The sequence below is a fragment of the Pipra filicauda genome, unplaced genomic scaffold (genome assembly GCF_003945595.2).
Source record: "Pipra filicauda isolate LSUMZ 115617 unplaced genomic scaffold, ASM394559v2 scaffold495_size435866_pilon, whole genome shotgun sequence".
Taxonomy (NCBI): domain Eukaryota; kingdom Metazoa; phylum Chordata; class Aves; order Passeriformes; family Pipridae; genus Pipra; species Pipra filicauda.
In genome coordinates this window covers 283,561-305,655 of record NW_024104637.1, presented here as the reverse complement: position 1 = coordinate 305,655, position 22,095 = coordinate 283,561, and the positions used below count along the sequence as shown (strand labels likewise).

The 22,095-nt window shown below is 46.2% G+C and overlaps 1 protein-coding gene across 34 annotated transcripts in view; it reads right to left on the bottom strand.

Moving 5' to 3' along the window:
• Positions 1 to 22,095, bottom strand: part of ANK2 (ankyrin 2) — a 261,559-nt gene that overhangs the window by 124,751 nt on the left and 114,713 nt on the right. For 12 of the 34 annotated variants that reach the window (XM_039386595.1, XM_039386603.1, XM_039386599.1 and 9 more), the window contains exon 1: positions 7,216 to 7,631. The exons of 13 other annotated variants lie outside the window; for them this stretch is intronic. In XM_039386595.1, the coding sequence (XP_039242529.1) occupies positions 7,216 to 7,338 (123 nt within the window). In that variant the 5' untranslated portion in view covers positions 7,339 to 7,631. Of the gene's footprint in view, positions 1 to 7,215; positions 7,632 to 22,095 lie in introns of those variants that run through there. 9 more of the 34 variants (XM_039386614.1, XM_039386616.1, XM_039386621.1 and 6 more) reach the window with 3 other exon arrangements.

Genomic DNA, 22,095 nt, shown 5'->3' with positions numbered 1-22,095 from the left:
CTGGCTTTTGTGTGCTCGAGTCTCCTGTTGCACTGTGAGCTCCACTGGGTTTGAGCGGTGACATGTCCCTGTTAGACATCCTGGCACAGCACAGGCCAGGAGCAGTAAATAATTTAAAATCAGCTTGAATTATTCAGCCTAAGACAGCCTAGAAAGGCTTGTAATTATGGTTCTATGGGTTGAAATCATTCCCCGCGAGCCTGGGGAAATAAGGGCTACACCCATTTTGGGTGAACTCCGCTTGTCATTGCTGCCTGGATTTTACATATAAAGAGAATAAGAGAATAAAGAGAAGGCAGGGCTAAACTGTCAGGCAAAAAGATATCCACACCCTTCCTCGGGTCATGTACAACAGCATCACATTAATATTTTCTGAATAAGAAACACTAGGAATTATTCCTGAGCTGATCCAGACAATTAAGTCTCACTGGTCCTGCTTCAGAGCACATGCAAACAGGATAACTTTTTTAATCTAGTGTTACTTCCCTCCCCTTTCTCTTTCTGTTCACTCTCATTCTCTCTTGAGCAGAATAGGATTTTGCTGGAGGACAAAACACTGACCTTAAATAGGAGGAGTTCCCCAAAGTGTCCTCTAAAACGCACACTGGCTCAGTTCCCTAAAAAAGTCTCTTTTCCGAAGCCCCAAGGAGATAATAAACCTCCAAGATTTTGGAGAGGTTAACATGCTAAATTCTTCATTAGCATCGACAAATAGATGGTAATTACAGACATTTTTTTTAATTGCAGCCTTTGTTTTCAGCTGCCTGTAAAAGGGCAGCTACCAATTAATCCATATTGATCCCTGGGTGGAAGGTCTTAGCATAGAATGTTAACCTTGAAAAACTATAAGCTATAAACATCAAATCTACTTATAATACATGGAAGTTTTTTAAAAAATTATCAAGAGAAATCCCTTGAACAGTCCAACATCTCAGCACCTTGTGAGGTGCCAACTCTGTGAACCATCCAAAATCCACTTAATTACAATGGTCAGATTTCAGTAATTCATATTATATGCTCTAAGACTGTACAGAATTGTATAACAGTGGGGAATATCTACTCCAATCTGGACAGCTCCATGGACAGAACAGGGAAAAAAATGTTGATTTTAGCTGTCTAAGGTTAAAGGATTATTAACAGATTGCTAACAGGCACATGCATCAAGATGTAGTTAAGTACAGAAGACCTCATCAGACATTCAAACAAAACTACCAGAGCCACAACAACTGCACGAAAGGAACTGCTTGGGATTGAAGCAGGGAACGGGAATTACCTCTTAAAAAACTTTCAGTAACACCTAAATTCTCAAAAAGTAACACAAGAAAGGTTTTGCGAGCAGAGAGTCGAGTCAATAAAGCAGGAAAAGCCATCTGACTGGCAGCTGTAGGAGTTTGCACCATCTCAGGGAATGAAGTGCTGCCTGAATGGCAGTTCTCCTACTACCCCTTAGGGACACATTTGCTGTTCCCACACTCTGGAGGCACTTTATGTTGGCAAATATATACCCCAGGGCACAGCTCCAGACTTCACCATTCAACTATGAACTCTCAGTGCTCATATGCCACTGTTACTTGAGGTGCCAAACTTTCCCCAGGAGTTCAAAGGAAAAGCCTGAGGGACTAAACTACACAAGCCAGATTCCTAAAAGCTTGACACTTGCAGTTAAACATCTGACATCTACATTAAACACTTATTTTTTTTTAATTGCTTAACACAAAGCTGCCCAACATCACATAATAATTCTTCCAGTGGTGCAGGAAATATCGTGAATTTAAAGGACGTAAGACATTTTAGGAGGAGGTAAACAAAACTATCCCAAAAGCCACAGAAGTTTATCAGGGATAATCTCCTTCAATGGGTAAATGCCCACTCAATTATTTTAATAATTCATGGTTCCTGGCAAGTTAAATTTGCAGAGACAGGAGGGGTGAACAGTCACCATAGGCAGGTGCTGACATTTCTCCTCTCCCTTGGTTGCTGTTTTTAAAGTCCTTTTTTTACTGTAACAGATGGAGTGAGAGATGGAAACTTTGGCATTTTGAACACTGTCACAGCTTTGTGGAAACAGTCACATAATGAGTCAATCCAGCCATAAAATCCCAAGTGTACACCTTTACACTGGACTGCACCAAGCAAGCTTTACCATGCAAAGGGATTGAGCATTCCAGGAACACATTTTCCTCCTCCTGAATACAGCATCTCACACAATGGAGCTGGGAGACCCTGTCAATATTTTCTCCAGTATTCCAGATATGGAATAATTCAATTTTAACTTGTGAAGAGGCATATTCACCCTCAAAGCCAAAGACACACTGAGGCAAACCATCTGCGTTCTGAAATACTGTCTTCAGGTGATTTATTAAGACCGAATAAATCCTGTCTTTCAAAAATTACCAAGGACATTAAAGTTAAATACCACATATAAATCACAGTACGGTTAGACAACAACACAAAGGTGAGCAAATTTAAACTTGTAGTGGGAAAATTGCTCCTTTCCCATCAGAAGTAAGGGAATTGGGGATGATCATCTTTACTACAACCCCCGGCTTGTTTCGCTCCCCTTATATTCATTCCCTTGCACGTCACCCCTCAAATATGACATTGATAAAATGCAGCAGCAAGTCCCAGTCTGTTCTGAAATGCAACATCACCTAGAGAAGCTCCATTTTCCAAGGAAGCAAACCGTGGGATATTATTTTCATGCCCAGAAACATCTATGTAAGGAAAACCTAAGTTTGAGAAACGGGAGGTAAACGCTCGAAGGGCACCAGGAACTGGCACCTCCTATGCAAACACTCCATCAAAAACCACCAAAAAGGCTATTTTTTTTCATAGCTGGAGGGACATTTGAAACATCTAGAAATCCCAGTGAGGCACAGAGGTGTTTGCCAAGGCAAGGAACACAACACTGCTTGGTGCTAAAGGAAGAAGAGCGGGTTAAAGCTGCAGTGAATCTTGGAAGCTCCCATACACACAGGTCAGGCAGTGAGAGACTTGCTCTGCCTTCCTTAGCCTGATAGAAACTCCAGGATGATCCTGCAGCAGGTTCACACCAGGTGAGATAGTTTGGTATCCATGAACCAACACAGGAGGGACCAAAAGCAAAGAACTGCAGTTCCATGTGACTTCCTCCTTCTTAGGATGCCTTTTTCCAGCGTGCCCAAACTCATTAATCCCTCTCCTTCCTCACTGAACTCTGGCCCTTTCCAAACTTTTTTAAAATACTAAATCAATACCCACTTAACTGCTAGTAAGAGAGCAGAGCTCAAACTCTTTTCTCATTACTGGTGGTAAAAGGTAACAGCCACCAGTTTACCACATTTGTAACACAGAAAAGTTAGTTTTCTTTGGCAGAAAAATCCATTTTTATAACAGCTTTTTTTACTTTGGGATTTTATTTTACTTGGGTTTTCTAAAACCTTTCCAACACTTGTCACATGGAGAGACAGGAGGCTCTGTCTGCTTTTGAAAACTACTTTAGACAGGGAAAAGCAAGTGTGTGTTACACAAAGCCAGGGGCAAGGCAGCTGGATTCCCAGGCTGTAATTCCAGCTTTGCTGCTGACTCAGTGAGTGACCACGGCATAATCACACCAGCTCCCCTCTCCTCACTCCCCAGAGGATGAGCCACAGTCAGCTCTCTCAAAAGACACAAGAGGCACGTGGAGCTGGGCCTTCCATTTAGGTTTAATGGGATTATGCACACCTGAATTTTGCTAAAATTTACACACTTAAACTGCTCAACTCCTCTGTTAGTACCTGGCTTTTAACAGGTACATTTGGGTATCCACACAACTGTTCAGACGGTTGGGGAGTTTTTTTCTTTACATACATGTGCTTGCATCCATGTTGCAAGAAAAGATTCCCTGCGGGAAAGGGAAAATTTCCCCTTGGATGCAAGGTGAGCAGAGCTGCCTCTTCTCAACCGGTTTTTAAAACCAACCGAGTCAACCTCAAAACGAACGAAGGAAAAGGTCTTCAGCATGCAGGTCCCTTTTCCCAAGTTTTGGGTGTGGAATAATTCTGCTCATCTTTAAAGAACTACTAAGGAGGGTAAAAAGAGATCATCTGAGCAAGATTGCTGCTGGTGCCGGGCCTGTTCCCAGCCCTGCCGGTGGCCAGGGAGCTGTTCCGGCCCGGAGCTACGTCAGGCAGCAGACGTGATGACATTTAGGAACATTCTAGTCCTCCCCAAGCAGCACAGAAGCTGCAGCCACCGTTTGTGGTGCTGCTGCCAAGACAGGTGATGATCACACTGCAAAACATCACGAAGCAGAACACTCAGGAGAAGAGGCAGAGCCACGAAGGGCCCACACCCTGCAGCAGTCCTGGGAGCTCGGAGAAAGCACGGGATGGTAGCAATAGATGCCAAACATCCTGGCAGAGCGGAAAAGATAAAGCCCTGGCCTTTCATTATCCTCTTTTGAATAATCAGGATGTTCCAGGGACAGGGAACAAGTTTCCATCCCAAAGCCAAAGGAGTGCTCCGTGCACACGGCATGTAGGGGTAACATGGCGTGTATCCAACTGAGGGTTTGGAAAGACAGCCCACCACACCTGACATATTCCCGCTCTCACTAGCCTTCTCCAAACAAAATGGATCTCCATTGCACTGAAAATCCACTCACTGCAATGCAAGGGCTTTCAAATAAGTCACAAAGCTGGGACCATATTCCCCCTATCGCAGAAAGAGCTGAAGTGCTGAGAACAACCAAAAAAATATCCATTTGCATTTTGCCCCTCACGGACCCACACCCATAATCTGTTCCCAGCCTCCGTTTTCCAAGGAAGCCAACAAAAGCTGGGAGGGCTCCGCACCTACTGGGAGATACTTCCATTTCACAGTAGAACAATGGACTGTTTTTAAGGAACTTAAGTGACATATTTATAAATACATACATATATCTCAGTGGTATAAACCTCACTTAAATTGCTGACCAAATAAAAACATTCTATTATATATACAACATCTATTGTATGTTTGGGTTATTCTGCGTACATGATGGGCGTGTACACATATCCATGCACCTGATCTGCTGGGCTAGGCACAGCAGGAGCACGTATGCACAGAGACACAAACTCATCCCTGCGCCGCTGTGCGTCTCCCTGCAGCAGGAGCAAGAGGGAAAAGCCCAGCCTGACCCACCCTCAACCACGGGGAGGCAAGTTTAGGGTGCAGCCAGGCACTTGTTTATGTAACAGCGAGGTACAGCCGCAGCAGAAGGGAGCCAGGAGCAGGGGCTGAATATTAAAAAGGGAGAAACGTGCCCAACGCCGAGGTGTTCTCCATGTTTTCTGAGCAATGACCACTGGAGATCCCTGGATCTGAAAATCTGATTAGGAGCCTGCATCACCACACGCGATTGCTAACACGGCTGCGGCAGCTCTCTGGGAAAAGAGAGAGCAGAAGGAGCAGTATTAATTCTGCCCAGCTTTAATTAAAGTAGTCAAAAAGGTATCTGAACCAAACACGTTGCCGAAATAGGATTTGTAAAAAAATCAGGAAAAACAACGCACGCCGTGATGAAGTCACTGAGGTGGGTGCTGGGCAAACACGGAAAAAGCCCTTCCAGCAAGGACACCCACACATGAAATACATCTTTTCAAAACAAAAAAGAAAAAAAAGGGGTTGTTTTGCAGAGGATTCCACAATCAAAAATGTAATCACAAAAACTACCTTATGCTGCAGTGTCCCATTTAAGGGATTAGGAGAGTAATCACAATCTGCCCCAAGCAGCTCTGCCCAGCATCCAGGCACTGCATACATTGGAAATGACATTCCTGTTTTGATAAAGAGAATTGGGATGTGACTTAATGAACTCTGCCAAGTGAGCCTTTGGAAAGTCACGGAGATCACACCCAAAGGTCCCAAAGGTATCAAACGACCTCAGTCGTTTTATTGAAGCCCTGCAGTTCAGAATATAAAAATCCACAAGACTGAATGTGAAATCAATTCAAAATTTCCAGGTATGCCAAGGGAGCAGATGGCTTCTGAATCCTAGAGATCTGCCAAAAGGATCTGTAAATTCAAATGTTACATGGCTGGATTCTGTGTTTTTCTTTTCACAGAGATCTGTGATTGCATGCAACACAGCAGAAAGGGGGGAAAATAAAAAAAGGACAGATTATATCTTCTGATATTATTCCTTCTGAGAAATTTATAAAGAATGGATACAAACATGGTGTCAGGGAAGGAGTTAATGCATGTGACAAGCTAGAGATTCCAGAGATGGGAGGAAAGAAACAGCAATGAGGAGGCATTAACACAGGCACTCCCAATGTAACACAGTCCTAAAGCTAAGCTTCACAGAACCTTCAGGTTTTAATATTTTCTCCACTATTTCATATTTTTTGCATCCTTGGAAATTATATATCTGGCAAACAAATCACCTCTACTGATTTTTTTGTTCTTCTTTATTTTTTTACCCTGTGGCAACGGGAGTTGGCAGTCCCCATTCTTAACACAGAAGGAAAACAACAGTTAATTAGAAATCAGGAGAAATCTCCCCAAAATCCGAACCACCTAAACAGAGATGCCTTAAGAGAATCAGAGACTGCCAACCCGACAGATTGCAGACCTGTGTGCCAGGCCCTACCCCGACAACGCACCTGCAGTGTGCCGAGTAAATACACTGAATCACCAGCCCAGAATCCCCCAGCGACACCCAAAAACTGCATCACGGCTCGGCTGAGGCGCCCAGCACCCCGAGACAGGTCCTACACACAGCCCCGAGCACTGCTGGGGACGTGGGAAGGGGGACTGAGCGTGGGAAATGGGGGGAAATGCTGTCGGGAAGTAGAGAAATGCACCTTCACACGCTGCAGAACACAAGCACAGCCACCTCCCTCCTCCCTGACAACTCCTTCAGATCAGCTGGAGGCTTGGAACACCTGGCTGGGAAGGATGGTAGGCAGCTCCAGCTCTTCGGGGGATGCAGGGAAGGTGGCAATGCTGGCGTGCCATCTTCCTGGGCAGGATTCCTGGGTGGCTCTGGGCTGCCATGGCTGGCAGCACTTTAATCTCACTGCAGATGGGCTGAGTCCACAGCGGTGGCTCCAGAGGGATGGGAAGGGATGCAAAAGGGAAACGTGATGGGAAAGGTTTGGAAAATGAAGGGCAGAGCGCTACACATGGCAACAAACACCTGCGAAGCGCTGCAGAGAGGGAGGAAGGGCGGGGGAGAAAAGGAGAAGGGGGCTGGATTCCCCCTCGTACCTTGCGCTTCCGATCAGCCCTAGAGATTTTCCGCTGCCTTTTCCTTTCCTTCTCAAGGTTTCTCTCCCTCTCCTCGAGTTCAGACTCTCGAACTTTTTTAATGGAAGCGGCTGCGTGAGCCATTTTGGCGAGGCAAAGCCCAGCTCCAAGGAAGCCGTTCCCACCACACGCAGATATCCAGGTGATTTATTTTTTTTTTCCCCCGCAAAGGGCACTGGCTGCGAGCCAGAACTTCACGGCGTAATCCACTCTTCCTCCTCCGGCACCCAGGAAAAGGTCACGGCTCCGCTCCAGCCTCTGCAGCACCCATGGCTCGGGAGCAAGGGAGCCACGACGTGCCAAAGTGCCCGCAGCCACAAACACAGACGGCCAGGGAGCAGCTGGAATAACCTCCTAGCAGCCTGAAAGCCCTTCGGCGTGGCTGCGGCTGCAGGAGAAGGCGGGCTTCAGGCTCAGCCGGGGAGGATGGATTAGGAAAAAAAAAAAAAAAAAAGGAAACGAAAAAAGCGGCCTTTAGACACACATCAGCCAAGTGGGAAGGTCTTTCGGGATTCCACCGGAGAGAGGCTGCGTCTTCTGGCTGGGAGGAAGGCTCCGCTTCAGCATCACCGGCAGCTGGGGGAGGGGGCAGCTCCCGTCAGCTTCTCACATCGCCTTTACGCAGGGTGAGAAGAAAATGGTGCAGTCTGACTTAGGGACTCGATGCCGCCGCCGCCGCCTGTGCCGGAGCCCGGCGAGAGCCCTTGAGCTCCTCACGATCTCGCCCCTGGCCGCCGAGCCGGCGGATGGGAAGGCGAGAGGATGCTGCAGCGGGCTGGGAGAGGCCAGGCTCGGGCTGCTCACCTGCAGGCAGCGCGGAGAGCCGCCTGGGAAGGGCTGGCGGAGCTCAAGCAAGCGATCCTTGTGCCTCCCCGCAGCCACGTGAGGCCGCATCAGGAGAGCTGCATTCAGCGGCGAGGAGGGGGAAGCACCGCCGTCATCCGGGTTCGGCCTGCCCCGCTCCGCTCCACCGAGGGGAAGAGAACGCCACCGAGGGCGCTGCTCGTTGTTATTCCACCCAAAAAGCCGCGCTGAGGATGGAGAACAACTACAGCCGTGGACCAACAAAGAAAGCAACAACATGTTGTTACTTAGTCTCCTCCCCCTCCCAAATAACATTTGGGTTTGGGACACTGATTTCTAGCGTTAATAGCAAAGACAGACGGGTCCGTGTCATTCCCTCATTGCTTATCCCCCTGCTGAAGCAGCACATCAAAGTTCTGCTCCCTCCTCCCAGGGTAACTGTTAACACTATTAGCATCAAGCATTTATTCACCAAAAGAGGATAGGGGTAGATAGAAAGAGCCTTTGCATTCGTCACTGGCAGACAGCTCATCACATTCCAGCTCCCTCCAAACCACTGCTCCGGCCTCTTCCAGGCAGGTCCTGAGGGAGAGAGGTGGGCTGTCACACTCAGAGCTGTCTGCATCCCCGGTTTGGCCACCCCAGAGGCACAGGGACATGGGAGCTCACTGACAGCAGCACAAAAACCCACCAAAGACACAACTCCCTTAGCCAGGTTTCCCTCTGCACCCTTGACTTCAGGCTGAATTTTACTGATGGCCCCTAAAGGAGGGCACCATGGATTTCTCTGTAACACAGCACCTCCACACCAGTGACACACGTCCTGGGAGCCCTTCATGTGACAGCAGCTCATGGAGCAGCCCCAATCCCCACCTCACATTACTGGGGTACCCACAGAACTTGGTTTCAGTTCACACGGACCAGGACCATTTATTATCACTCTTGGTACTACAAGGTTTCACTTTGACAATCTCACAGACCACATTTTCACAAGGGTATATCGGTGGAAACCACCAAGCACTATAAAAGCATCTTTAAAACAGGGATCTATTTTCTGTTTGTGCCAGTGACCTGTGCATTGTGCACTGACTCAAAAATACATTTCTCTACTCGAAGGAGGCATGGGAAGAAGCAGGGCAGGGAGTGCCTGCCAAGCTTTTTCTGGCTCCTCTGTACATCCAGGTTGGTTTTCTCCCAGTTGATCCCATTTGTGAGAAACTGGGCTACACAGAGCTAATGGCTGAAACACAAGCAGGAGCTGCAGCAACAGCCACCAGCAAAGTGAGACAGGTGGAGGCAGCTACAGGGATAAAATAAAGGGGAAAACTGGAATCTTTAAGGACTGTGGCATGCCTTGTCCTCTTCATGTTGTATGATCCTCACTTGCAAACGAGAAATGAACAGCTGGTAGTCTACAACTCGACCTTCCTGATACCTTCCCAACCTTTTGGTGGGATTTTAAACAGGAAATAAGAAAATAAGACCAACTTCCAGGTCACCACACTTAAAAATCCTTGCCTTGGGATTTCCCTAAATTACAGTTCAAGGCATCCTTACACCACTAAATGCTTAAATCCTGATAACAAGATGCACATAGTAAGGTTTGATGCACAGGAGGGCTGAGAGCGGTCATGATTATTAAATAATTTTATCTTCTGATGATTGATATGTGCAGGTTCATCAGCTCACCATGAAATAGTCACTCTTTCAGAAAACTCGCTTAAAAGTTAAAAAAGGACTTGATTCACTTTGTAACCCAGGTTACACAAGAGAAAAACATCAGACACGGGAATTGAACAACTGGTGCCAAGTAAGACAAAATCAAATAGCAAATATTCTTTATAAGATTATTGGTAAAGAAGAACTTCAGGTCAGCTCTGTGAGTTCACTATTATGTCCCATAAACATTTTCTCCCTAACCTCAAAGAGACATAAAAATATTTCACCATTGTGTGGTAAAAAAATAAGTAACTTTCAATAGGTTATTTTGGAAAGAACGTCTCCAGTCTGGGGAGAAGAACATGAAGTGTGTATCAACGTTTGTCATAGCTTATGTCCCTGCAGGAAAGGAGTGTTCTGTTCTAAGATAGATTTTCTTAAAAAAAGCAGAAGAGGGCTTGTCATCGCATTGCGCATTTAGATCTTAACAAAGAGAAATCCTTCTGCACGTATCAGTCTGAACATTACATTTTCAAGCAAAAATGGAGCCTGAGCAATCTCCCCCTAAACATAGCAAATGTATTGTGGAGCTGGTACCTCAGAAAAGCAGAATACCCAGCGATGCTGCCACAAGCGGTGTGTGGGAGGGGAGTGGGAGAGTGGGCAGATGCACAATAACACAAGAAGAACACAGATCCAGAAAAAGGGTGGGTTTTCTCTGAAAAGCATGTGTCATCACTAGCTCTGAATGTAGAAATAGAGAACTCGTGAGATCCAACAAATTCCCCACTTGGGATAATGAAGCTTGTAAGACTCCAACCTCCAGGTTTTGCTCTCCAACCTGCCCCAGCAGCTGAGACAATGAACTCCTGGCACTGCAGTGCTGCAAGAGCCACAGCTCTCATCAGCACTGGGCTTTTTACCTGCCAGCTTTCAGGTGGACAGGCATGATTTGCTGAGCAAATCAGCATTTTTCAGTCTGTAAAAACCCAGTGCATGAGAACCAAGAGTAACTGAGTACAAGAGGAGAGGATGTAAACAAGTGACCATCTCCCCTGAAGCACATCCACTAACAGGGGTCCATCTCACAGAGACGAGTCCCTCTCTGCATCAATCATGTGGGCAGTGCAAAAACAACGTTAAAACCAAAGTTAAAACCAAAGTTAGAAGCCACACCAAGAAAATGCGACTCAAATCTCTTCCCAAAGGTCCAAAAAAAAAAAAAAGAAGGAGGCAGTGATGGAGTGGGAAAAGCCTCTCATGCTTTGAAGCCAGAAGGGAGACTGTTCTTTCCTGTTCTAAGATCTAGTACATTCAGAAAACAGCCTGGAAATCAAAAGTGATTTCAAACAGATCAAAAGGAGAAAGAGCTGTCTCAGGCAATAGTTTTTCCCTGGGGGACTCAACTTTTTGCCAGGTGTTGTAGAAAACCCTTCTGGACAAGGCAGATCCCAATTCTCTGAGTTGGGCTCCTCCAAAGAGATGCACAGCCATACTTGTATGTGACACCCAACAGGTACATCCACCAGGTAGTTCACAAATATACAACCACCACCTCTGTCCCTACCAACTGTGCACTGCTTTAAAATTTACCTCCTTGCTGGGAGGGTAACAATGTACTGAATTCAACTGTTTTAAATTGTTCGTCTGGATTGTGCATATTAGCATATTCAGCCATTTCAGTATCTACAGAACTGCATATTCCTAGAAAAGCAGCAAAATAATCCTTTCAGAAAGTAAAAGCACGAAGCCAACAATGGAAGCATAGGCTACAGTTACAAATTGCCTCCTGTCTCACTCATTGTTTAATCCCTACTCTTATTTATTAGTCACACACAGTAGCAATTGTCCTAATTCTAGAGGTACAATAACCCTGGAACTGAGCTACCAATCACACACCTAATACTGGGTAGGTTTCATTTCATATTTTCCGAGAGAAAAAGTATCAAGTTTTAAAAAAAGAAAAGCTCTACACACTCTCATTCTTATGTTACCACATGGAAACAACATGTTCCTGAAAGTTCCAAGCTGGAAATCAGTGTCACTGAACTGGTACCAAAAAGATGACACATAAAACTGTGTTCTGGTTTTTTTCTGTACCTTGACTATATCTGTTTTACTAACTGAAAAGCAGCAGTACAAAACAAGAAATGAAAAAGGGCAAGTTGAGGTACAAATAGACCTAAATCACACCAGTCTTAACATCTTTTCTGTTACATCACCTGGATATAAGTCACAGCACTGACACTTTAGTGGTCAGCACTAAAAACATACTTCAGATGCAGTAATACTTGCAATCCCACACCCTCCCTTGCACAGCAGGTTTCTGTCTCAAACATACTCAGTTCAACACTGACTAACTTCAAATGCAATTAATAATTACCCAGGAGAAAAAAAAAAAAAAGATACTGCTTAGCTACCTTCATCTTGGGAAAGTTATTGAAAATATTAATCTGTTCTTATAAACTTAATTTTTCCATATTATGGGTGAAGAAAAAGATATAATACGTTCCTAGGAACATAAGAGCAATCACTGTGGGATGAGACCAAAGTCTTCTGGCATGAGCAGTGGCCAAAAATCAGATATTTAGCAAAGTGTAGAAAAGGACAAACATGGCTGATAATTTCAAGTATTCTCCCAGCTTCTGGTCACTTCAGACTGCTGGGCACCTGTGCCAGGCATTTCCCTTTACATAGCCATCCTTTCTGAACACCAAGCCAACTTTCTGAACACCAAGAACAGGGTGTAGAAAGGCCCTTCAGACAGTGATGCCTTTGGTTCAAAGAAATATCCCAATTAGGAGGTTCAGACATCCAAGCTGGCAATTCAAGAAGCAGATTTGTTTCATCAGAACCCTAAATAAACTAGAGATAGATTATTTCTGGCAAGAGTGCCCATCCTGTGGTTTTTTCCAAAGCCTGCTAAAGTTGCATTAACTCCCAGTATCGCTCCACTTATAGTAGTTTTCATATTGATTGAAAATATTGACGTCACATTGTATTTTAACTCAGTCAAACAGGGCCCCTCCCAATAGCTCACTGAGGGCAGCAGCAGACATTGTATTGATTTCAGTGGACTTCAGAACAGGACCTTGATCTTTTAATTCACCAGTGAAATGTGCCTTCTCATCTTCCTTCCTGCCCTGCCCGCTTTCATCTTTGATTATTGTGTTCTCATCTCGTGACGTTGTTAAAGCAAAGGAGCAGCCCAGGGATCATCCTGAAGGTGCTGCAGACCTGCCAGGTCCGACTCCCAAGGTGCACACTGTGTTCCTCAGGCTCCCTTATCCCTGCCCTTACACCTGCTGGATCTGCTGAAAAGGGGCAGGGTCTCACCTTCTGAAGGTGCTGTTTGTCTCTGCTCTGCTGACAACCCAGGGAAGATCACCCACATCCAAGAGCAGGGGAGTTTGCTGGGGTCTGCACTAGCACTGCTGCTCCCCAGCTACCATCTGGTGTCATGGACAAGTAGTCCAACAGCCTAAGGGAACACTTCTCTAATCCTGGCTCCTTCTCTAATCCCGAGACAGAGCACGTTTCAAGCTTAAGGGTAATTATCCGGGAAAATTCACAAAAAGCAAGTTATACCCTGAAAGGCACTGCCACACATTCCACTTCTGTCCCTGATGGATCCATCCCACCACTTGCTACTTAAAAGTCCTATTCCTTGTCTTCCCAAAAACCAGGGGAGCCTTGCATATGAGCTGCCTGGGGAGTCAGAAGGAGGGCTCTTTATTCTAACCCCACTGACCTACGTGCTGTAAGAGTTCATTCCACTCAGAAAGGATCCTGTTACCCTCACGTGGCTGGACTACAGCGTCGGATGGTGTGTAACCCATTTAACAGGAACATCTGTTGATCTGGAAGCACAATTCTGTTCTCCCAAAGCCAACAGGGCGATGTAAATAAAAATAACTTCGCAAATTGCAACGACGTGAAAAATAATTATGCCTGGGCAGCAAGAGCTTACAACAGGAAAACTGCCTTGTTTGCCACTGCTGTTGGAAGCTGTAAACCAGCATGACCCAGATCTCACCCACTTTAAATCCTTTCAGTTGCAGCCTAGATGCTGCACATAATCAGCTCTGCTTAAGCATCCTCGTTACGTGTAAAAGTGTCCCCGCACTTCAGTGCAGCCCCGGGTCACACGGGTTCACATTTCCATGGGTCTGATCTACCTTCAACTCCCAGTTTACAAGTCCACAGTGATCAAAACAAAGGCTCGAGCAATCGCCACTTATACAAATGTTATTGAAGGGGATTTGCATATGTAACAGACTGTGACACCCCCAAAAAAAAATGAATCCTCTAAAATTAAACACGACCCACACAATAAATTGCTTTCCACAGTTTGTTTCAGTTCGCCAAGTACAGAGGAAGGAAAGCATGACCAAGTCATGCACCTTTATATTTATATAATAAATGAAAGTATATTATATACTATATATAACTCTATATTATATATATATATGGTACTGTAGCAGTTCAACTGGACAAAGACAAATGCCACAAACATTTAAACACACAAAATAATAATAATGATAATAATAAACTTAACAAAGAGAATCAAAACTAAAAAAGATACAAAATAACTACCTTACTGTGTGGCCTTAAAACAAATACTAAGAACAGCATTTATAACATGATATTAACTAGTAAAAAGGGAGTTTAAAGAGATACCAAAAAGGGATCCTAACACAATATTATGGATAACTATTAACACGATATTGGTTAGTGAATGGGGAAATTAAAGAGGAAAATACTATGGATACTAATAAAAGGGTATTAAAGGGACACTAAAGGATATTAAAGGTTTTCTTTCTCAATTGCTTCCTATCACTACACTGTGCCCACCCCCCCAGCCAGGCAGGGCTGTCAGGATCTGCAGCAGCTGGTCGGTGCCCATCCCTTAGCGGGCGTCCCCGCGGAGCAACACAGGCTCGGTGGCAGGATGAGGATCGCTCAGCTCAGCAGTCCTGACAGCCCATTTTATCAGCTCCACATTACACCACGTAGGGCCAGGACGCAGTGTAAGGGGAGGCCTGAATGGCAGCCAAACACCGCCCGATCATTGCCTGGTGGCAACAGTCTGGGCCTGCCCTACTTGTAGGGCAAGGGGCCAGCCACCCCTGCCCACATCATCTTCCTCTCACCATCACCTTGCTCACCCCGAGGTTTGACCTCTGCCATTGCCTTTAAAGCACATCTTCCCACTGCTTATAACAAGAGAACACCTGCCTGCTACTCATTTATAAAAGCAGAGGATAAAGTTTTATATTTAGGATTCTTAAAGACGTCTCCGAGACTGTTTTTAGATAATCCCCAAATTAGCAACCATGTTCAACACGTTAACATATTAGACCTTTTTTCTAAGTTAGGTGCTTTTCGCTGTTTCCTTTACTTTTGGTTTCCCTTCCCTCAGCCAAACAACTCCAGTGGTCTCAGTGCCTGACCAAAACAGTCCAGACGTAGCGCTGTTCCCTACGGAATGCTGAACTGCACATGCACAGCCAAACAGTGCCTTTAGCGAGGCTTCATTTGGCAAGGACAGCAGGAGGACGTAAGGAATTTGCTACAGAGCGAATCCCAAGCTTTGTGCTCCCCCCGGCACCCTGGGCAGAGGTGTCTCGGTGCCTTTGGGGGACCCCCCGGGGCAGCGGCGGGAGCTCAGGACTCTGGAGAGCGCCCAGGACCCTGGAGAGCTCCCGGGAGGGCGGGGGATGCACCGGGCGGGCACGGAACGCCAAGAGCGCAAAACTGAGGAGTCGGGAACAGCTCGGGACGCGTCCTGGTGCCCCTCTGTGCCCGCTGAAAATGCAGGTTTCAAAATCCAGGCAAGCCAGAGCTGCTTCCTGCGGCACAACGCTTATTCCTGTTGGAAACACGGAGGGAAGTGAAGCACTGCCAGTGTTGTGTTTCCCAGCGGGAGTGCCTGGGGAATGGATGGCAAACGATCCCCCTCTCCTGGTCAAGTAATGCCAAGGCAGCCACGAGTTCACATTTCATAGAATCACAGGTTGGAAAGGACCTTAAAACTCATCCAGTTCCACCCCCTGCCATGGGCAGGGACACCTCCCATTAGCCCAGGTTGCTCCGAGCTCCATCTCACCTGGCCTTCAACACTTCCAGGGATGGGGCAGCCACAGCTTCTCTGGGCAACCTGTGCTAGGGCCTCACCACCCTCACAGGGAAGAATTTCTTCCTAATATCTGCTCTGCTCCAAACCTACCCTTTTATCAGTTTAAAACCATTTCCCCTTGTTCTAGCCCTATGTGCTCTTGTCCAAATTCCCTCTCCAGCTCTCTTGGAGCCCTTGCAGACACTGGAAGGGGCTCTAAGGTTTTCCTGAAGCCTTCTCTTCTCTAGGCTGAACAATCCCAACTCTCTGAACCTGTCTCCATAGCAGAACTGCTCCACCCCCTGAACAACTTCACGGCCCTCCCACGTGCCTGTTCCAACAGGTCCATGTCCTTCCCTTGTTGGGATCCTCAGAGCTGGATGCAGTGCTCCAGGTGGGGTCTCACAAGAGAGGAGTAGAGGGAGAGAATCACCTGCCCTGACCTGCTGGACACAATTCTGATGCAGCTAAAGCATCAAACCAGCCCGAGCACAAAGTTTTGGGATGGCTAAAACACAGCCCTGCTCTAGGGTAAGACAGAACAAGATGTAAATCCTTGTATATCAATCACATCACTGAATTCCTTGGTGGCCCAAGGACACAGACTGCCAGGGAATTTCTACAGGAAGCACCTGAGAAGATCCAAAGACCCCTGAGGCAGCAGAAATAAAGCAGTCACCTTATGTGACAAAAGCCAAAAAGCCAGGTCTGAACACCAAACCCAGCAACAGGCCATGGGCCTCTGACCAGGGTGTAGGGGCACTGCCTGAGAGCCCCCCTTCCCTCATGAGCTGGTCTTGGATTAATTGTTGACATTCCACACTAAACATCTGCCAGGTGACCTTTCAAAAGCATTTTATAACCTATTACAAATACCTTTTCTAAATCATATCAATTTTAAAAGTCATTTTTGAGTCAGCTAAACACATAGATTCCTTGGAAGTCATGGGAGATATTAGCTCACTGTCCTTTTAGAACTTAAAAAAATAATGTAGGTCTCACTTTCCAAACACTAGTTTTGTTTCCTTGTCTGTCTAAGAGTAATACTGTAACACAATTTTAAATTTGTTAGCTTCCAGATCTGTGTTTATGGAATCATATAATAAGAAACTCCTCACAGACACACACAAAAGGGCATATTTGATGCACATCATTTTCTTTCACTGTGAACTCAGTGGGTAAAAGAGCTTGACCATACCAGGACACCTTCAGTTATGTGAAACAAAGCATTCCCCGGAATCATGGGATGTGTCTGACACACAGAAAGGCATATATTACCGTGGATTTGTTCCTCAAGTGCTTTCAATTCCCATTAATTCCTGTGGAAGATGAGCATGAAGAATTTGTCTTCTCATACAACTAACGGGAAATGGTCCCAATTCATGGGACAAAGGCAGCGCTCTGTCTAGATCAATCACCATTTTCACTTTAAAAGCGCTATCTTTCTAGCAGGAATAATTCCTGAAAAACACTTTGTGACTTCTGGGGAGCCTTGGGAACAAAGACCTTACAAAGGGGAGCTGTCTGAACCACTTTCCCAAACAACCTCTCGCCATTATGGAGATTGGAAAATGCATTGCAGACATCCATTACCCAAAACACATCCTTGCAAAAACCTGACATGAGAGTCTTGCTGAAACCCAGCTGAGCTCGTCTAATGATGCCCCTTGACTGTCACTACACACTCAGGGATTTAACATTTCACCAAGACAGCAGCATTAAAAAGGAAGAATAAAGATCATAGGCAATTTACCCATTTCCTCGTCCTTGCTCTGGAGGTCACCAATGGGATGCCCCCACCTGGAAATCAGAGTGATTGTGCTTAAGGTGGCAGTGAACCAGGGTGAGAAAGGACTAGAAACATTTCTGCACAAATCTAAGCAAAGCTGCCAGAGCAGCTCAGATTTGAGCTGGCCATCTCAGTTGGTATATCCATAGCAAAAGGGCAGATGATTTATTCACAGGGGTGAAGGCCGTGCTGCTCTGCACTGGGAAGGGATAAAGGCAGCAAATAGAGACTTAATATTAAAAAGGAGGGTAAAAAGAACTGTAAATGTCCCGGTCTGCACCAGAGGCATACTTCATCCCAGGCTTTCCCTCAATTTGTCATCCTTAAGCTCTTGCAAAGAGCAAAACAAGCTTGTCTCTCCACAACAACCAGCACTGGATTACAGGGAGTGTTTTAATTCCACTCTGCCCGGTTCATGCTCCCGGAGCACCTGTGAGCAGCATGTGGAACAGAGGTAATCCTTCCTCCTGCTCACAGAGCTGCCACACTGAGAACTCCTTTCAAGGCAGGGAATTCCTTTTAAGACCCCCAGGATCCTCTGATGGCACTAACAATTACACAGGATGAGGTTCACAGCAGGAGTTAACCGGCCTGTGTGGAAGAGGCAGAAGCTGGACTTTCCAGCAAGGGATAATGAAGACAAACACTTCAGCACATCACTGGGGACGTGAGAAACCTAGATCTGAAATCCCAGGTGTCCTATCATCTCAATGAATGAATGGCCCAATTAAAACACTATTATTTATGTAAAGTAGAACAACTCCAAAAAAAGGAGGAACAGACTAGTCCGGCACTAATATATTCATTTGGGACTTCAGACAGCTCTCTGAATCCAAAATCTCTAAGCAAAGCCTTAACCACCACTCTTTTGACAGAGATTTGGAATGGAGCAGGCTGTCAAAGCACCGAGTCAGCCAACACATCCGCATGGCAGAGCACGCTGGTCAGCTGGAAAAGTGGGAAAGGCACCTCAGCACCCTGTGCCCCATCTTTTACCTGGGTTAATTTGTAGCCTTGTGCTCTCATCTTCCCTAGTCTGTCTTGGTGCTGGCTTGAAGGTCACTGCATTGTCCACCATTCCATCACACACAGACATCCTGAGACATCGTCTTTTCCGTACTGAAGGAAATACCTGCAAACTTTTCAAAAATCCTAAACAGAACAATGGATTCTCATCTCCATAACTGCAACCAGCCAGCAAACAGGATCCACCAGTCTCTTCCCTCTCTTTTTTTTGAGGACACAAGGATGCACAGCAGAGGGCTTTCTAAATGAACATCAGCCTTTAATTCAGCATCTGAAGAGAGGGAAGGAGTGGCAGAGAGGAACTTTGATGTACTGCCTGTAAGGACACGGCATCCCCCTGCAAGAATAAAGGAGCAAGGCTGAGCCTGGGAAGGGGGAAGAACAGTCTGCTTAATGCTGTCTATTTATTTCCCACTAATAAATCAATTTTTTTCCCCCAAGCAGAGTGTGTTGCCAACGCTGGTGCCACAGGGTGGCACTGCAGCCCCGGCTGTCCCCAGCAGCCTCAGTCTAAGGAAAAGCACAAGTGCCAGCATTTCAGTCTGTCTTGAACTGCACTCACAGGCTTTAAATAAATACACTTAATACTGTTTAGTAGCTTAAAATAATTCAGGGGAACAAAACGTTTTCCACTGGGCAACTGGTTTTTACTGCTTGAAATAAAAAGTAAACCAGTTTTCCACTAATCTTGGGGAAGGGTCCCTTCCAGATTGCCTGCTCCAGGGCAGTGAAATGACAGTTCTGCTGGCCTGAAGCTCTGCTACAACTGCTCTGATCCCATCCCTCTCCTCCCATAACCCTGGCACACAGGTGCTCCCAGCAAAGGCTCTCTGTTCGCTTTCTCCCACCATGGAAAGAGCACAGTGCCTCCTGCTTTTTTGCACCACAATTACCTCTCCCATTTCTCCAAATCTGTTACTGTGTCATGGTTTAACACACTGAGGAGGTTACATCAGACAGCCTGGGGCGTACCTGCACACAATAATCAGTTTGCCCAGGAGAGAGAGAACAGCACCTGGTCAGCAGAAATGCACTTGGGATTTAATGCTCCCTTTCCACACACAGGAAGGGTAAATCTCCCACTTTCAAAAGCAAAACGTATTCCTTTTAGCCATCAACACAGGTGCCTCGGTGTTTTCCACAAGCTCATCATCCCCCCCAGGCAGAAAAGCAAACTGTGCCCAGCGAGGACAGAGGAGTAACCTTTGCAAAGTCTCCTGCTGGCTCGTGCTCTGGATGATCTCAGACGAGCTGCTGCTGTGCAGTCATGTGCAAGGAGGCTCTTTCTGAATTAATCACACATCAAACTGCATGTGTGTGCAGCAGTAGTTGCTTCAGCTGCTGTTTTGTACAGGAGAGCACAAAAAAACCCCACCTGATTATTGCTGGTTTGCCCTTTAGTTTCTTCACCTTTTGCCTTTAGTTTCTTCACCCCACTTCGTTTACTGGTGCTGTTTTAACCCGTTCCTGTGCTGGGGAAAAGGAATTTCTGCGACAAAGAACAGGATTCTATGTGTGGTCTCGCCTCCTGCAGCATCTCAAACTGAGAGGTGTGTACTGAACCTTGCACCCCACAGAAATGTAGCCGAGGTGAGAGGTGTGGGGGAAGAGACACCTGGTAGCCTGGAAGAAGAGTGAGGGGGCTGTGGAAGAAAACAGGCTGTGGTATGAGACAGGAAAGGATGCTAAATCCTTTTCATTGCTAGGAGCATGAAGAGGCACATCTACAGCTGGTTTTATTCTGTGATCTTGCCATCATTACAAGCTCAAATAAGGAAATTAACCCCTGAGATCTGGGAGTTGAATCCTGATGATTCACTGTGAAAAAATGAGAGCGATGAGGCTCCCACTTAAAACCTAAAAAATTCCTAATTGAGACCATAATCTTTATTCAACTCCATTACACACATGTACTGTGAGACAGTCTGTAATTAAGGATCACATACTATATATATATTCATGAGACCTCTGCCCCCTGCAGTGAGCAGGCCCAGGCAGCACACACTTAAGACACAGAGCTTTGAGCACTTACTTTCTCTTTGATGCTCAATGGATGGCAGAAGCGCTTTCATTCTGCACGATAAACCTGATTGCTGAAGATTAAATTATTAATTCCCTCACAGGCCTTTCTGTAGTTCTGTTAAATATATATATGTATCTGTAATAAGTACTAATGCATTTATTTTCAAGAACAGCTCTGCAAAACGAAAGGGACTTCATCTTCAATTTACAAGGCCAAAGGAACCCTCTCATTTTGGCTGCACCAACCAGGAACGCTTTGAATCTTAGTTTTCAGGATACAGATGCGACACATAACATTTGTATTCCAAAAGTGGCATTTCTGAAGTTGGCTTCATCTGCTATAACGGTGCTTGATATTTGTACAGGTAGACCAGGAATCACGAGCCAGCCTCTCAAATGAGGGGACACGTAACTGTTGGCTGTCCTTGAAAACCAGAGTTTTCCCATGTGAGCAGCACCATGTAGGAACTTTAAGGGAGAACAAAGTCCAAGCCCACGTCTAGAGGGCAAGGCTGTTTCCTAAATGGTCAGCTCTGCTCCCTTTCCCATGATCCCACATCTTAGACATCCCATTTCCAACACAGCCCAAGCAAGAACATCTCCCTCCCCTGATTGTTAAAATCAGATGTGCCAAAATCATATATACCATGGAAAAATAGAGCACAGCTCTGTCACCAGAGTGATGCATAGAACACACACCTTATTTCTGGCACTTCCTAATCTTTAAGCATAACTGTCCTCAGACCTGCTCCTGGGAATGTCTGGATGCTCACAAACACTCTCACACCTGACACACACAGTGTCAGGCTACTGTGTCACCAGCGGTGTCACCGTTTGTACCCGCACACAGGCTGCACCCCGAGCACTGCTGAAACACGGAATGGGATGAGACAGCTATAAAAAAAACCATATGGAAAGGGAATAACCTCCCATCAGCAAGCACTGAACATAATGCCAGTTTCTTGCCTGCCTTCTAAAAAAGCTCCTGGACCAAAGGATCATCTGTTGACACCTCCTTACTCCTTCTGGTAGCCAGTCTCATCTTCCCTCTTCTGCCCTGCCTTATCCTTGCCACGTAGCAGTATTTCCCCACGCCCCTTTTCCTTCCACAGAGTCCCTGTCCTGTCCTCCCCAGCAGATTTCTGTCGGATCCACCTCCAGGCGGCACTCGCTATTCTGTAGAAAGCCAGAAGGCTCGGCAGCAAGGCTGCTTAGGCTCATCCCTCCTGAATTCCGACACCTTCCCTCCTCCCGGCAGCAGGTGCCGGGGAGGGCACCCGGGGACCCGCAGCGCGGCTGCCGCGGTGCAAACACAACGGGGAAAGGCGGGGAAGCGTGTGAGCCAAGGACGAGGCTCCCTGGCTGCCGTCGGTCCCAGCAGATGGGGTCAGCAGAGACCCCAGTGCCGGCTGCCGTGCGCATT